This window comes from Siphateles boraxobius, unplaced genomic scaffold (assembly GCF_051911475.1).
Source record: "Siphateles boraxobius isolate OS27281-9 unplaced genomic scaffold, OSU_SipBor_1 35, whole genome shotgun sequence".
In the NCBI taxonomy this organism is placed as follows: domain Eukaryota; kingdom Metazoa; phylum Chordata; class Actinopteri; order Cypriniformes; family Leuciscidae; genus Siphateles; species Siphateles boraxobius.
This window is the reverse complement of record NW_027508975.1, coordinates 3,388,153-3,405,524: the sequence shown is the minus strand read 5'-3', so window position 1 is coordinate 3,405,524 and position 17,372 is coordinate 3,388,153. Positions and strand designations below refer to the sequence as shown.

Sequence of the window (17,372 nt, the reverse complement as noted above, 5' to 3'; positions counted from 1 at the left end):
TATATATATGATTTTATACACACAAACACACACACACACAGACACACACACACACACACATGTATATATATATATATATATATATATATATATATATATATATATATATATATATAATTTACTTTAATTTGTGACAACCAACATTTGTAACATTATTTGGATCCTTTCTAAAGCATAACAAGCAAATTTAAATTTCCCATATTCTCAGTTTTTACACAACGGTAATGTTGAATGCATAAAGCTCACTTATAAACCCTGTTACCCAAATTATGCATATCACTTTTATCTTTCTTTCATTTTGGGAAATATAAAATTTCTCAATAGCAAAAGTTGCAAGTTGCAACCCTGTTAAAACTTGTATTGTGTTTATTGCTGAATTACACAGTCACAATCAACATTTTCTGAAGGTTAAGCACTTCCTATCACTGAGGGGGGAAAAACGTAGTTGCGACTTTCACAATCCTATCTTGTACCCTATTCATGGAAAATGCCACTTATTTATGTGGAAAGTAATCTTTTATGATTAATTATGGCATCAGGGCTGAGAGCAATCCTTTTTCAAACTTGTTTTGGAAAGGAATAATGCACTAAGCAGAGGGCCAGGTTATTAGCCGCATTAATTGGGTACTAATTGGACATTTAAAAAGTTACACAAAGAGAACAAGCAACAAGCAAACAAGAACATCGGTTAGAGAGAGACAAAAGATCAATCACCTCTGGAGGAGAGGCAGTTTAAAGAGCGGGAAGCACGTGCTGCAACGTGACTGCAAGAAATGCGATGTGAGTGCAGAGTGAGGCAGCGTCGGCTCGATAATTCGGTGGTAATTACAAGGCAAGGTAATCCCCAGAGGCACTGAGAGCGTGCGTGTGTGTGTGTGTACCGAATACACGCTCTACTAGCGAGAAGATCGCAGCTGAAGACAAATACTTACGCACACCAAGCGCGTCAGCACCACACACACACAAAACACTACAGTCTTCTAAAAACAATAGCTCAGCGCCAGACACAAACATTAGCCTCCCCTCATTAATGCTCCCTCACATTCCTTGCACTTAAACGGATTACACAAGCATTTTTGCATAGAAATGAAAGCATTGCGATAAAAAAAAAAAAGGTTTTGCGTCTAACAAACCGTTACAAATGCTGAGAAATACAGGACAAGCTAAATTACACAGCTCGCACTGCAAATGAACAAAGCGTCACTGTACGGGTGCCACGTTTTTTCCCCGCTCTCTACGGCACTTTACGTTGGCTAAGCCAGTATTTTGAGAAACCCAGCCCGCAAATGAAGGCTAGCAACAACCAGATAAGAATCCAGCCAACTGCTCGGCCAGCGAAGCATGCTGTTCTTACCAAATGACCAAGTCTTGGCAACTGTCAAGGGCCTAATTCAGAGGACGCAATGTGAGAAGAGAGGAGCTTAAAAAGTAAAAAAAAATAACTTTTAACGTTCCATAACTCTCACCATCTCTCTCGTTTTCTGTGATTTTTTACTCTCCTCCTTCAGACAGGAACAGTCATGGTGCACAAATCAGCAGTCCAGTCTTTTCCCTTCTCAAACCAAATAAATAGATTTGATTTGCCGTGGCTGCAGTGTCAATAAACACGGCTTTGAGCGAGCGGCGCGTGTACAGGCGTGAGAACGTGAGCGGATCCTGCCAGGCCAAACACTGGGGATTCGGTCCGGGATGAAAGGAGCTGTCAGAGAAATCAGAGGAGGAAAAACACATCTCCGTGGCACAAGCCGTCTTTCTGAGCTGACTTCATCTGAAACCAACCCGATGTTTCCGTGGCCATCTCTTTTCAAATCTCAGAGCAGAGATCGTGTGGGCTAAATGCACTCGTGTTGGTATAATCGAGACTCGCAATCATCTAAGAGTCATTTTTAAAAGGAAACCCATGCGTGTAGAAATGTTTTAGCGATCAATGTCATGTGAAAGAGGCTCTTTCAGTGTCCTGGGTCGGGGGAGACATGAAGAAGCAGGGTCTGGGTTTGACAGGTCTCAGGTAGGCTACTACTCTCTGAAACCTGAACTGACGGATCACAGATCTGACAGCTCATGGAAACGATGTATTAATAACGTCAGTCGCTTCTAATGAAAAGGGTAAGTGATCCCCCAATGCTGGTGAGGGGCAGGTTGAGAACAACCGGCAGGCGTGGGGCGGCAGACTGTGATTTAGAGGTGAGATGACAGAGGAGAAGTGTTTTATACATGTTTTTAAACACTGATGGGGCTGAAGTGTCTTTTCAATCACCTCACAAAAGGATAGAAGTGTTCCCTCAGGCCAAGGCTTGGACCTCAAAGTCCACTGACATTCAAAACTAAACTCCTCTTTGTCAGTGTACTGTTACTGCGTGATGTGTGGATTATATGTTGGCGTATCTAAGGTAAGAGCAACTCACACATCCGCCAGCCAAGATTTCAGAAGGTAGAGGAACGCTGCCATCTTTTTGCATTGTCTTTCCTCTTACAAAGTCGTTCACCTGTGAAAAAAAAACACAATGTAGCATCAGGAGTTTCTTTAAGGAAAAGATCTGCATTGCAGACTTCAACACCTGCACATTTGCTAATTTTATCAGAATTCGAACGCCTCTTGTAAGTCGTTAGGGGTTGTTTTAGCACTCAATTCAAGGATTTATACAAAAAGTGGTTTAATTTAAATGGGCACGACTATAGCAGTCTACACTATAGTGTCTGGTTAAACTAGATTGCAGGTGGTCAGTGAAGCTGACGGGCTTTTCGCGCATTCTCAAGATTTTCAGATTAAAGCCTTTTTTGTGCCTCAGAATAAAAAATTTAAATCAAGAGGTATAGTCACAATTACAACAATTTGTCGCAATGACATGATATATTGAAGTCACAATTGTAATATATAAATTCACAACTGAGATATAAAATGTGCAATTTTGAGATAAAAAGTCACAATTATAACAAAGTGGCAGTTGTGAGTTATAAAGTCACAACTTTGAGATAAAAAGACAAAATTTTGAAATATCAGGTTGGAATTAAAAGTGGCAGCTGACAGCTGTGAGATGTAAAGTCATAACTGAGATATAGTCGCAATTTTTGAGATATAAATTCAACATTCTGAGATATAGAGTGGCAGCTGACAGCTGAGATATAAAGTCAAATGTGAGATTAAAAGTAGCATTTTTGAGGTATCCAGTCAAATATTTTATATAAAGTGACAATTCTGAGATTTTAAAAAAATAGCAGCTGACAGCTGCGATATAGTCAAATGTGAGATTAAAAGTTGTAATTTTGAGATATCAGTCAACATTTTTTTTATTTTTTTTATTTTTATTTATTTAATCAGTTTAAAGTTACAGGGACCGTGCACATTAATAAACGCTTACGTAAATGTGCCAGTTTAGCCATCTTGGCTAATTTTCAACTGCAGTCACTGGGCAGATGTAATGACCGATAAAATACATTCAGACAATCAACAATACTTATACATACATTAAAACACATTTCATAAAAGTTCATAAAATACATTAAACAAGGACAACAAATCAAACCATGAATCAGATGATTTAGAAAACTACAGAATATGAGTACACACTTGATTGTCTTTTAGCCATGATTTTAATTTAATCTTAAATAGCCCATATGAAACAACGTCTCTAATAGACGTAGGCAAACTACGTGATATAGTCTTAGACTTGTGATATAGTCACAATTTTGACATATAAAGTAACAATTCTGAGATATAAAGTGGCATCTGACATATGAGATATAAAGTTAAATGTGGTATTAAAAATTGCAATTTTGAGGTATCCAGTCAACATTTGTATATAAACATTTGTACAATTCTAAGATACGAGGTGGCATCTGACAGCTGTGAAAGTTGCTATTTTGAGATATCCAGTAAAAATTGATACAAAGTCGCAATCTCGAGATATGAAGTAACAATTTTGAGATAATGAGATGCAAATGAGATGTAAAGTTGCAATTGTGACAATGTCATAGGTATAAAATACATAATCGCACTGTGAGATGCAAATTCCCGATGGTGAGATAAAAAGTCACAATTACGAGAAATCAAGATCAAGTGAGCCTTGCTGATGCCCAACTCAAGAATGTAAGAATGTCTACTCCTTTGACAGGGGACCAAACAGAAAACAGATTCACTTCTTTTTCAAGGGGCTAAGGCGAGGGACTGAAGTCAGACAGCAGGCGGGCGGGCGAGAAAAGAAGAGGGGTGTATTTCTGAGGAGTTAAGGGCTTTGGTTTTCAGAGGCCACGCTGATGTGGTGAAGGCAGAGCACTTACTGTAAGCTTTATGGCTTTCTCGGGAGCCACGCCCAGAAGCTGCGGTACGAGGCCTATAATTAGAAAACAAGTTGATTAAAAAAGACAGGGGTGAGGGAAGCACGACTTTCCTCAATATAAAAGCTGCAGCGCTGCCTCCAATTCCCTATCATCCACGCACTAATGAACACTATTGATGTGGAGTGCTTAAATATTGGAAACTTAACAGGACTACAAACTCGATTTCCCTTTAAAAACAGCCTTAACCAAAGTTTACACAGCCCTCAATTACAACACAGATTTCTGGCTTGGACAAAAATAAACTAAATAATCTGATTTAAAAGTGATGACCCACCCCCGGCAGTAACAAACAAACTCAGTAATGTGGGCATACTGTACGAGTCCAAATAGGCCACACAGCTAGATGAATACAAACATTTCCTGCATGCATGGCCTACGGAGGGCATTTGTGTTTATATACAAGCAGAGAATTCGAAAAATATATATTTTTCAAACTTAATCATCCATCGAGTATCGCATAAACAGTTATTGTTCTCGCATGCTGCTCATTTCTTTATGTTTGCCAGGATCATTGGCTGTTGACTTTACCAACTTCTGTGCTACTACATTGTTAGTCAACAATCAGTGTGACTTTTATTATGTGATGAAATGTACTAGTAAATATGTTTATTACTGCCTTGCATTACGGAATCTGAAAGCAGACATGCTAAAGAAGAAAACAGAATGAACCTGTAAAAAATAAAATAAAAATATTTTTACTTACAATAATTGTTCACCTTGATCATCAAACTTTTATTTTTTTGAAGTTACTCAATTTTATATCAAGCTACAATGGGAAAGACGCTTGTGTACTAAATGTACACTAAACTTTGTGTTAGTCTTTAAGTTTTTTTTTAATGCATTTGCTAAAAGCCTGGTCTGCCCACTTCCTTGTTAGAAACTAAACTACTGTATTTATATGCAAAACAAAAGCACTTTGTGCTCACTTCTAATATAGTGCTACGTGTCATAAAGCACTGATATGCTCTGCTAAAACGAGCACTGAATGTTCGTACCATCCCGTTATAATTCTGCACGGGTGATGAAGATCTCAGCCTCTCTTTTGTCAGCTTTATGATTGACAAATACCAGTAGTTAGTGTTCTCAATGGAGGTCACATGGCAATTGCACCTTGCAATCACAATTTAAATCGATGACCTCAAAGAATGCTTTAAAAACTCATGTTCCAGCTCTAAAAGCGGAGCAGATACTTATTATCTGAGTGCCATTGACTGCATAGAGCATTCATGTTCTTCATTGTTAAGTTCCTGTGCTGGTATGTGCCCTTTCATGCTCAGCATATTGTCCCCTCAAGCAGCAAAGGTAGACTTAATCTCTTCAAAGCAGGTAAGGTCAGAGGGAAGATGACCTGCCCCTGGCTTTCATGAAAACGCTTTTTGTTGGTGCGTCCCTGATGGCCTGGCCGTGCGGAGCCACTGACCTCTGTAGAGACCGAAGAAGCCCTCGTAGCGTACAACCTTCTTGAAGCAATCAATGCTGTTCTTATACATCAGCTCATCCACGAAGGATCCTGAAGAACGCTGGTTCTGCATGCGGGTCTTCACCAGGTCGATGGGGTACACGGCAGTGGCACCCACGGCTGTCGTGAGAGAAAATTTGTTTAAAACTACAAAACGATATGGAAAAGCAAGACTGTTAAAAGAGATGCACTCCCGAGGGGGCTGATGAAGGACACATCAAACAACAATTTTGAAAAAAACGGATGGGAAGAAAGTCAGGATATATTTGCAGAGCACATCAGTCAATTCTTATCTGCCAACTTTGGGGTGGACACAAAGGGAATACAGCACCGACAGCCTTAATTAAAGAGTGAGTCGCCCTGCACTACCTCCTTATTACCTTGTCTCCTCCGAGAGAGCCAGTCTGGAGCCAAACACAGGCCCAAGCACCACCTCCTTACGTACACACAGACCAACACACACACACACACACACACACCTCTGATCACTCACAGGTACAAAAGAATCTACCCAGGAGGTTCCCATGGTGCACAACCTCATTAAACGGGAGAAATAGCTTCCTAAGAAGGCAATAGGGCAGGCTTTGTTTTTCTTTTTGTCCACTGCAGCTCTTTCTCGTGTGGAGGAGCAGCGGCTGCGGGCTCAGGTAAAGGGGTGGTGCACAATGATCCGTGACTGACTCACCTCCAGCCACAGAGCCCAGGGTGAACCTGTACGCCGACTCAGAAGCCTGAATCAGAACCGAGCGAGACACGTCCACACCAGACTGCTGCGGCCAGCAAAAAAAAAAGACACGAGAATCAGAACTCCCATTATAATATAATATAATATATAATATAATATAATAGTGGCTTTTCCAGACAATTTTAATATAGAATAGAATAGAATAGAATAGAATAGAATAGAATAGAATAGAATAGAATAGAATAGAATATCGCTTGATGCAAAATGATGCAACGGTGTTATCAAAATCAAAGAGGCTTTTTTCCCAAATATAATATAATTTAACTTATAAATAAAAAGTTGCAAAGCTGTTACCAAAGCAAAGAGTGTCTTTTTACAGAATTTTTTTTTATTATGTTACATATAAAATATAATAAGTTTTCAACATCGACAATAAAAAGAAAAGTTTCTTGAGCACCAAATCAGCATACAATAATTAGAATGTATCATGTAAGGCTGAAAAAACTGCTCAAAATAAAATAAAAATTTAAAATATATTAAAATAGAAAATAGTTTTTTTAAATTGTAATAATATTTCACGATATTAGCATTTTTATATCATTTTACAGATAATTGTTTTTTGCTTATATAACTCTTTGAAGTTTGAATTTAAAATGTCCCCTTTCATTTGTGATATTTCATAGTTTTGATGAAATTACTAACATTCTAAAATGAACAAAAAAAAATAGAAGATCGAATGAGTAGGTATGCCAAAACTAAATGAATAACTGTTACTAAAACATAATAAAATTCTTCATTTAGTTTGATCCAACCTCCCATGTAATGAGAAATGTCATTTTTTAGCATAGTGTTAGTTGAGACGAGGAGAAACCACAGTCAAGCGGGTCCATCCACGGCCGTAGCCCCACAGTTACAGAGAGCACAAGAAATAAGGCCAGCCAGAACCATCCAAGCGTCCCATGCTACATTCCCCGCCGGAGATACAGTCGCCCTGCCTCCCCGGGACCACCTGTCAGGAACCTCAAGGTAACGGCCCGGACCGCCCCTCTCCCAGGCTCACTGAGGGGTTAAGGGTGTGGGATAAACTGTGTTTGGGGGGGAGGTGGTGAGGGAGAGCTGGCCAGCAGCCCATAAGGCCAGACCACAGCCCAAAAGCGGCTCATTGTGGTGGGACTGGCGTCTCTGTCCCGGGCCCCCGCTTCGAACGGCCCTGCGCGAAGGAATAACTCAGCCCTCAATGTGTTTGGAGGCAGAACTTCTGATAAAATAAAGAGGGAATATCTAGGCACAGACACATTCTCTTTCTTTTTCCTGTAGAGTATTCAAGCCTTTCTGTCTGTTTTCATTTCCCCTCATCTCGCCATCAGACGTTGATAAGTTTCCTCGACTGCTAGGCTTGCGTTTCATTTACAGATTTTTATACGTGCGTTCTGTGTGCCGATGACAGATTCAGATGTTCTCTTCTTTCACTGCTCTGGTCAAAGTGAAGGCTCGAGCTCAGCAGTAGCGGAAGAAAAGCGAATTCCAGAAGGGCTGGAAATGATGCGTTGATCAAAGCACGAATTTATAAACACAAGTTCTCAAAATATATCTTTATCTACCATAAAAGCAACCAAGACATTCAAAATAAAATTGAACAATCCGCTCCCTATTTCTGTCGTAAGTCTGCTAACCAGAGAGTCAAAATCGCTCAAGTGCACAAGCATTTCAAGAATGCACCGTAAACGCCACTACATTTACTTGTCATATCTCTTTGAGAATTTGAGATTGCAATGAGTGCAAGTGTAAATGCATGAAGAATATGCCTTTTTTTGTTTGTAATTACCCTTTATATATCTCTTTTTGTTATTATTTATTTATTCATTAATTTATTCACTACTGCTTTAAAAGTGATCAGTAACATTTTTGGTAACACTTTACAATAAGGATTCTTTAGTTGAATTCTTTTGATTCTACATGAACTAATAATGAACTGCACGTCTACAGCATTTATTAATCTGTGTTAATGTTAATATCAACATTTACTAATACATTATTAAAATCAAAAGTTGTTGCACTGTGAACTAACATGAACAAACAATAAACAACTTTATTTTTTATTAACTAATGCTAACAAAGTAACGGTTAGTTCATGTTAGTTTATATATTAACTAATGTTAACAAATGAAACCTTATTGTAAACTGTTAGCAAATTTTTTGAAAGAAAAATTCAGCAAGGACCCATTAAATTGATCACAAGTGACACAAAGACATTCACTAGAATAGATGTACATGTTCGAATGTTCAAAAAACTATTTTTATTTTATATGTGAAATTATTTTTCACATATTTGACATTGTTGCACCTCCTCTCTTCCCAGTTTGTCAGTAACGCTCTGTTTAGTTCCTGTCTCAATGAAGCCCCTCCTTCTGAAAAGCGCAATGTGCTCTGATTGGTCAACTGGACATGTTGTCAACAGATTGGTCAACCGAGCATGTTTGGGAAATGTCCCACCCCTTACTATAACACGAGTTTCAACACACTACTAACTAACTCAACCAGGCCCTGTCCCTTTATTCTGCGTATGCCTTGGGCCAGAATTATTTAAATGAGGAATATTGTGGCGTGTTCATTCCCGGAAGAAAACTCAAGACTACAATGGAGGCGTTTCAGGGAGTTCAGAAACACTGACACTGATTTAGAGAATAACTGCCTTTGAGTGACTTTGCAGATCTGTTTCATGCACAAACAGTAATATTACACACTGAAGAAGTCGAACATGTAAAAGACAAGATTTAAGACAAGATTACATTCAGTTTCTGTAGCTTACCTGTCTTTGAATCTCAGCAAGGTTGTAAGGAAGAGCTCCCTCCTCCAAAGGTGCAATCATCTCAATGTCAACTAAACCAACACGCCTGTAGACAGTAAAAACACAGGTATACATATTAAAACGGATTCCAACTTTTTTCTACCTTTTCAGAGCACATCTTCAAGATGTTTGAGGAAGAGAGGTAGGTATAGTATGCCCTCACAAGTAACAACCTCGCAATCTTAACTCAAAGAGAGTTGGCCAATTACAGTATCGCATTGCAAAGAAATAATAATGTCCAAAAAGCAATTCCAGATCACCGTTTACTCCACAGATATTTTAAGACCCACCCAGCAGAGTCATAAGTCAGTTCATAGGTCAGAGTATCTGACTCTATTATATTCTTTGGTTTCCAAAAGATGGGTTTAGCTCACCATGATTATGGCTCAGAGCAGATATTTAGTAAATATACTTCCAAGCTCATTACAGTTCTGGTAAGAACTTTGCAGCAGTTACAGTAGTGTGGAAACATGTGTGCTCACTACATGCTGCAGAAAAGCTCGAACAAGCTGGACTGTGTTCAAAACCTCCCGCTGTACAATAATAGGAAGAGTCATGTATCATCGACTATGCAGTTGCCAGAACAAGACTCAGAATAGAGACCAGAAAACTTTTCACATATAATTACAGAAGTCAAACAATGCCGTTTTTAGAAGGCGAGAGTGGCTAGAGGACGCTGAAGCACAGAGGCTGAGCTGAAGTGTGTTATGGCTCAGCCTTGAACCCTCCTCTTGATGGGGAGAGGCTCTCACACGGTGACTGTTGCCATGGTGACTCACCCTCTTGGCTCAGACAGGTCGGCCAGCTGGAACAGGATGTCCACTTCCATAGGGGTCACCTGGCCAAACCTTTGGGCAGCGATGATGAACTCCTCTGGAAAAAAGAGAAAGAGAGGGATTTTATTCTTGTGTGATTTGTATGATTTAAATATAAGTTATAACGATACACAGTGGTTCCAAAAAGTACACTGTAAGATTTTTTAAATGTTTTAGTCTCTAATTCTCACCAAGGCTGCATTTATTTGATCAAAAATACAAAGACAGCAATATTGTGAAATATTATTACAATTTAAAATAACTTTTCTATTTGAATGTTATAAAATATAATTTATTCAGCAAAACTGTATTTTCAGCATCATTACTCCAGTCTTCAGTGTCACATGATCCTTAAAAATATTTTTAATATGCTGATTTGCTGCTCAAGAATAATTTCTCATTTTTATCAATGTTGAAAACAGTGCGGCTTAATATTTCGTGTGGAAATGTGATGCATTGTTTCCAGGATTCATTAACAGAAAGTTCAAAAGAACAGAATTATATATATGAATTCGGGTGTGTATTTGCATATATATATATATATATATATATATATATATATATAGTTTGTTTTTTCTTTGTAGCAATGCAGCTTTTACGGTCACTTTACTTAATGCATCCATACCAAATAATTTCTTGAGAAAGATATTTTTCACCCCAAACTTTTGATTGGTACTGCATTTTACCACTTAAGCCACATATAATATAAAATATATAACTAAATAACAATATTAAATCAATTGGCATCTGCAAACAGATGATGCAAAACCTTTTCTCAGTCGTTTTTTAAGTTCTTTGTGCCAAATGGTTGCAAGGTCCTTTTAGTGGATGTATGAAGTGGATGAATTATGTTTGAAAGTGTCCTACTCCCTCAGAAGGGCAGAGCACTTGAAGTAAACACTCTGAAGGGTGCAGGACGGCACTGTCACATACACCCTATATCGAGCAATACGTCCCTGACACTTTATTGTCAATTTGAATATTACCTTGGAAACGCAGGAGCAAAATTCTCATTTATAGCTGTTAAAAGTATTCTTTCACATCCAATATTGCATGTCTTTAATTCAATATAAGTTCAATCTGTGCACCATCTCTATTTGGAACATAAATATGTTAATAATATTTCAACTAACGGTCCTTAGGTCTACTTAGGTACACAATTGAGGGTTTAAATTAAACCTCAAAAGAATTATTACCTCAAAATGAATGAATGCCACTCAGAATAACATGATTATAAACAGTAAAATTACTTCCTGAAAGTGGCCATGCTCCCTTCACTAACGGTCTTGTTCAAGGGCTCTTCATGGAGGGATTCAGCTGATCATTTTCTTTTAAAACCACCCTATGTGTACCATGCCTTCCAGTATGTTTCATTAAAATAAAAACTACTTGAATTAAAGTTTTGTTCATAGAGTTTTACATGGTTTAATTTTAGTGCTATTGTACAGATCACTGTTCTATTAATAAACTATTCTTTTTTTAACATATTTTTACATTAATCTGACTTGTGATGCAGCCTGGAATCAATGCAATATGAAACATCATGTTTGAACTCAGAACTGTCACCCCAACTGAGTTTGGTTTTTCCCAAGGTTTTTTCAATTTAATTTTTTCTTCATTTCGGTCACCTGATGGAGTTTGGGTTCCTTGCCACTGTCGCCTTTGGCTTGCTTAGTTGGAGGCACATAATATTATTGATTTGACTGCTCTGAGAACTCAACTGAGCTGGATGATGACATCACTGCATTATAGATTAATTGAACTCATTCCATAATTGATTAACTTTACACAGTTCTTGAATCAAACTGAATCAACGCTGATCTGACTTCAGCTGAATTATAACACTTGCTTTTTTAAAGCAGAGTTGAATTCTGCCTGCATCATTAATCATTATTTTCCTGTTTATTACTGTAAAGCCTCTTTGAAACAATCTGTTTTGTAAAAAGCGCAGTATAAATAAAGGTGACTTGACTTGACTTGACATACACACATTCCTACGTGATTATAACTCATTCAGATATTTAGTACATCACTGAGTCCGGAAATGTATTGGATATCAGTTGGTTGTGCAGGTTAAGTGTAGAGTGGTAATGAGCAGAATGAACACAGGCCGGTTAACAGTGGGATTCCCACTGCACTGGTATAGAGTGACTAGTCTGAAAAAGGCAGCAAGTGTTCTTACACAGAGCCCTATTGAATGAAGGCCAGCTCAGCTTACCCCGGCCTTAAACACGCTGTGAAGTGTGAAGAACGCTCCAATCAAAGATCACGCAGGGCATCGGTCTCTCCAAAAACAAACACAAGCTACCGATAAGTGCGAGGAACGTGCCGCCAGGAGAATTGGACGTGCCAAACATCATATTTGATTCTACAAAAAAGTTGGCCTTTCAAGTATCTGAGTGGAAAAGTAACTATGAAATCCCGTATTCGTGATCGGTAGCGATGAAATTCTGCTTTAGAATGGCCAGAAAACCGAGCCACATTGGATGTTTTTATACATTTGCAAGCTCTTTTTTCTATCTGCGGCCTGTGTGCGAGGTGATGTGTTCCCTATTTTCCCCAGGTGGCGAGCAATCGCTGTTGCAATGACGAAACTATGCTTCAGCGTACCGCTCAAAACATACGGAACCAATCAGCTGAGGGTCAACAAGAGAAGTAGACATGGAAATTCGCACGCACAGGTCCCACCGGAGCCCGACGGCGGCCTACAGCCTCTGTGGGAACAGCAGCGGTAAACGTAGCCTCCCCACCCCTGGCCCCGGTCTCCACAGGGCTGATAGCATCGCAGCCGGGGTGTGTTCAGCAGGAGTGTGTGTGTCCAAGACGCAGAGCTCCATGGCAGACGGACTATGAAGGCTGTTTCACAGGTCAGCAGTTGGCCAGGGAGACACAGACCAAAGGTTGTTTAAGGTTTTGGGGGATTTGTTTCAAAAATGCACTCCTTGTTGGCTTACCGACAGCGTTATTTCTCTTCTTTTAATGAGCTGAAGATGAGTTGTTAATAAATAAATAAAATGTAACAAAAAAAATTTTGCTAAAGCAAACTGATACAATATTTATATATATATAATATATATAAATTTATATAGATACAATTCTATATTTATTTTAAATTACACAATTTATTTAAGTGCACGACAACATATATAAGAAATATGTAAAATAGTTTTTCAAATTGAATGAATCTGCACAAGATGTACTATTCAAATACTATAATTACATATTTATTAATATTAAATTACGCATTATATAATACATATAATTGTATTGCCTCAACAACACACATATACATGACAAGCGACCTGGGATATCTACAGCAATGCATTGTGGGTAACATTGTGTTTTTCATGGCACATCCACACTGAGTCCGAAATCGCATACGGTATAGTGTTTGGTTTAAAACTTACTTCATGACCATTTAAAAAAGTATGTTCTATATAGTGTGTAGTATGAATGATAGTTGTACGTAATACATCCACCATGTAGACATTGTCATGCGACCTATGGCATCAGTTGCAACGCTTTTCCGCCATTCACAAATCCTCTCCCGTGGCCTCATGGGATATTAAAGTGTCCATCCTATGCACACTTCAGAATCTCAACAGAAGAAGTAGGTCACCCAGGTACTTTTCGCTACTGTTATAGTTTTTCATTAACACTTTATTTTAAGGTGACATAGTTTCACTTTACTACATGTACTTACTATAATAATAACAGTAAATAATGCATAATTACAAGTAACTAGCCCTAAATCAAACCCTAACCCTATAGTAAGTACATGTAGGCCTAGTTAATTATTATTACTCAGTACTTATTTGAGTAAGTACAATGTAACTATGTCACCTTAAAATAAAGTTTAACCAGTTTGTCAAATACTATACATGAAAGTATGCATATTCAGACGCAGCGCCACTCAGTCTGATCAGGGGAGTAAGGACAAGTCAAAACAAAACAGGATTAAAACAAAAAAAAACTCTAACCTTTAGTAACTTCCACATCTCTGCGGTTGCCTGCCAGGGTGGTGTAGATCTTCCTAATGAGCTCCATGTTGTTTAGCAGAGAGTTGAAGCCATTAAAGTAGGAAAAGCTGACCTGATGTGACGTACTGCCACCGGCTGCCTGCAAAATTGGCAGACGCACACACAGACATTTGCACGAAGACATCCTTTTATGAGGGACAGAGGTGATAAATAGCTGAGAATTCTATGGAGTGCCAAACATTAATCAAGTTGCAGTGCGGCGACATCTTTAGCACTTCCACCCCACAGAGCGCTAAATAAATACATGTGTTTCACAGAGAGCCACACTGGCAATTTCAGAGGGATTCAAGCTTGAGGGCCATTTTTAATTAAGCTGTTTTATGAGAAGAGGGACATATAAAATGGAAAACTAACATGAGGTAAATCTTTAAATAGCATCAGACAGAATGCTTGATGTTAAGGCTTGATCGGCCACTCTGATGGCATATGAAAACAGGGAGGAAAAAGAAAATTAGGCAGTGACCATACCAGCTAAATTATGAAGCAGTTAAACATTGAAATTCTACATTTTTCAAATGTATTTGATGACTTTAGAGACTGGCTGAAGTGTAGTTTAGCTGAAAGAGCGCTTGCATAGCTGTCTATTTGAGGCCTGAGAGGGTTTATGAAAGAAAAGCAAGAGCGGATTGTCTCTCACTAGATGGCGCTGTGTGCTTTGCAGAAATGGTGACGTCCACCTGAAGCCACAAAAATCAGACCTGCTCTAAAGTTTCCTTAACCAAGATGTCATTAGTAAAATCCCTGCATAAACCTAGCCACAAAAAAAAGTATAAACCTTTATGTAGATGTGATAAAATGTTTATACCTCCTGTCTTGTTTTGCAAGGCAATCTAAATTAGAGGATTGAGTGTATAGACTGGGTCTGACGAGCATATTGTCTTTAATTTATTTCTAATGGCCTTGAAATTGTGTGTTTACAAACATCTCCCAGAATCCCAAGGTTTATGAGTCACAAATCGTGGAGAAAATGACAGACTCCATGGAGTGTGTATAAAACAGACTGCTCACACACACCTTGCAAACAAATATCTCCCGGTGGTTTATGTGAAAAAAAAAGTCTATCCTGAAACTGTCATGCAGTACGGCTGAAAAAGCTAAAACATAATTAAAACTAAACTCACTGCAACTAAGCATTCCTCCACAAATGGTGTGAGCATGTGGGGTCTGATGGTCACCATGATGTCCCTGAAGTCCAGAGCCGTGACGGCGCCGGTCCTGACCTTGTCTCTCTGCACAAAAGCCTGTCTGGCATGTTCAAGCTGCATCTCCTGCAACACAGTGAATGTCAATCTCTATCTGCATGCTGATAGTTTACCAAATGCTGAATTGGAGCAATTTGTACTGCAAAAAAAAAAAAAAAAAAAACAGATATAGATAAATTACATGCATGTGATTTTATAACATAAACCAAGTGAGATGTAGCCTATGCTTTACAGCTGGCATTTATTATGTAAAAATGCAAACAAATCATTGCTTTAAAAGGTAAAATAAGCTCCAGATTATATTAAAAAAATGATATACAAGTTAATAAATATAAAGATTAAATGAATCCTGTGCATTGATCTGAAAACAAATGCATTGGTTTAAAATATAATATAAATATATATCAATTATAATATTATTTTTAAAATCATAAATATTTCACTTATTTTATTTACAACAAAAAGACAATGCTTTTTGGGATCGACAAATTATTATTATTTTAATTAATGTAAACAAATATATTTATTCAAATAAAAATGATAAAAATTATTGTTCATGATGTTTCCACAACATGATGGAGAGGAAACTCTCATTTTGTCGATTATGCGACTCATCTGGAACAGTTGCAGTATCACACCAAGAGACGAGAATGACTTTCTCATGACACATCTCAGGCTTTTAAAGAGAGTTGTTTTTCCCTCTCCCAGCATAATTGAGCAGCCGGTCCAAAATACTGGAAATATAGGTCTGCTGTGCGAATATGGACGTGTCTTCGTATAGAAGGAACGCCTGCGCAAAAAACACTATTAGAGAAAATGTCAAAGCTTTGAATGTCAGACTCCGTGCTAACCTATTTCTGATATTATAGAAATGTCACTCTCCCCATAAAAATACTAAAATAACACAGTTATAGATTGTTACCGGTAATTTCTCTATTATTAACCTATTTTTCACAGCAATATACTTATTGAAATATTTGCAAATCAGATGCTGGAAAAACAAAGACGATTTATTCAGGAAAAAAATACGTCTTCTACATGCTCCTGTGCCTTTCACAAACAATGTTTTAAACAAGGAGGAAATGCCAGTAGCACTGTAAATAAAACAAGAGCAGAGGTAGAGGTAAATAATATCTGGCTGCAGATTTGTCCTGTCTTGCATTGTGTTGCTCCTGCCACAAGCATGTGGAATTGCATAATAATTGTGGCTCTGAACCTTACGGTTTACAGTTAGTCTCTTAAAACCTTAAATTACTGCAACTGTGAGTGTTTCAAAAGCATGGTTTTTATTTAGGTAGGAGAAGAACAGAACCTGTGAAAGCCAATATTGAAACCACCATGGCATTTATTGTGCCTTTAATTGTCTTTGGATCCAAATAAAAACATGATGAGCCACCTCTGTTTGGGTCAATTATTTCAATTCAAGCGCTGGCATTAAAACCGCATTTAAACAGCCGGTCTTAAAGATCCCATCAACAATGTTCAGGTTAAAGAAATAGCAAGGTGTTACACCTTTGGCTAAGACACAGTAATGCCATTTCTGACGGAAGAGCCAGATTTCCAACATGTCATATTTGTTTTAGGGCATATTGACGACACGTCAGTGTTGGAAAGCATCCATTCGTAAAGAAAAGGAAATAATTTTGTGACTTTATGGGTTTCACTGAGACTAATGTTCTCATCCGTGAAGCTGCTGGTTCATTTTTACAGTGCTGCATGATACTGCATCAATTCTGGAGTGGATCAAATCGAACACCCTTTTTTAAAATCACTCCAAATGACCATAAAAAAGTTGCCAATTCAAAGAAAACGAAATAAATGAAACAGGAAATGTGTTTTTTCATCATTTTCAAGTTCCAAAAACAAAATGAATCCCGTCTTGGCCACAAACACAATATCTGCGTGTTTCTCGTAGTTTCCCAAAAACCCATCTGGTCCAAGTTAAGTTTAATATAAAAAGCTCATTCAGATATAGCGAGCGTAGA

General features: G+C 38.1%; 1 protein-coding gene across 4 annotated transcripts in view; it reads right to left on the bottom strand.

The window, feature by feature from the left end:
• Positions 1 to 17,372, bottom strand: part of slc25a13 (solute carrier family 25 member 13) — a 40,148-nt gene that overhangs the window by 12,219 nt on the left and 10,557 nt on the right. For 3 of the 4 annotated variants that reach the window (XM_077196082.1, XM_077196083.1, XM_077196080.1), the window contains 8 exons: positions 15,307 to 15,453; positions 14,126 to 14,264; positions 10,110 to 10,203; positions 9,292 to 9,376; positions 6,483 to 6,567; positions 5,759 to 5,917; positions 4,279 to 4,331; positions 2,406 to 2,486 (listed from right to left, as the gene is read on the bottom strand). In XM_077196082.1, the coding sequence (XP_077052197.1) occupies positions 2,406 to 2,486; positions 4,279 to 4,331; positions 5,759 to 5,917; positions 6,483 to 6,567; positions 9,292 to 9,376; positions 10,110 to 10,203; positions 14,126 to 14,264; positions 15,307 to 15,453 (843 nt within the window). The remainder of the gene's footprint in view (positions 1 to 2,405; positions 2,487 to 4,278; positions 4,332 to 5,758; positions 5,918 to 6,482; positions 6,568 to 9,291; positions 9,377 to 10,109; positions 10,204 to 14,125; positions 14,265 to 15,306; positions 15,454 to 17,372) is intronic. The other variant, XM_077196081.1, reaches the window with a different exon arrangement.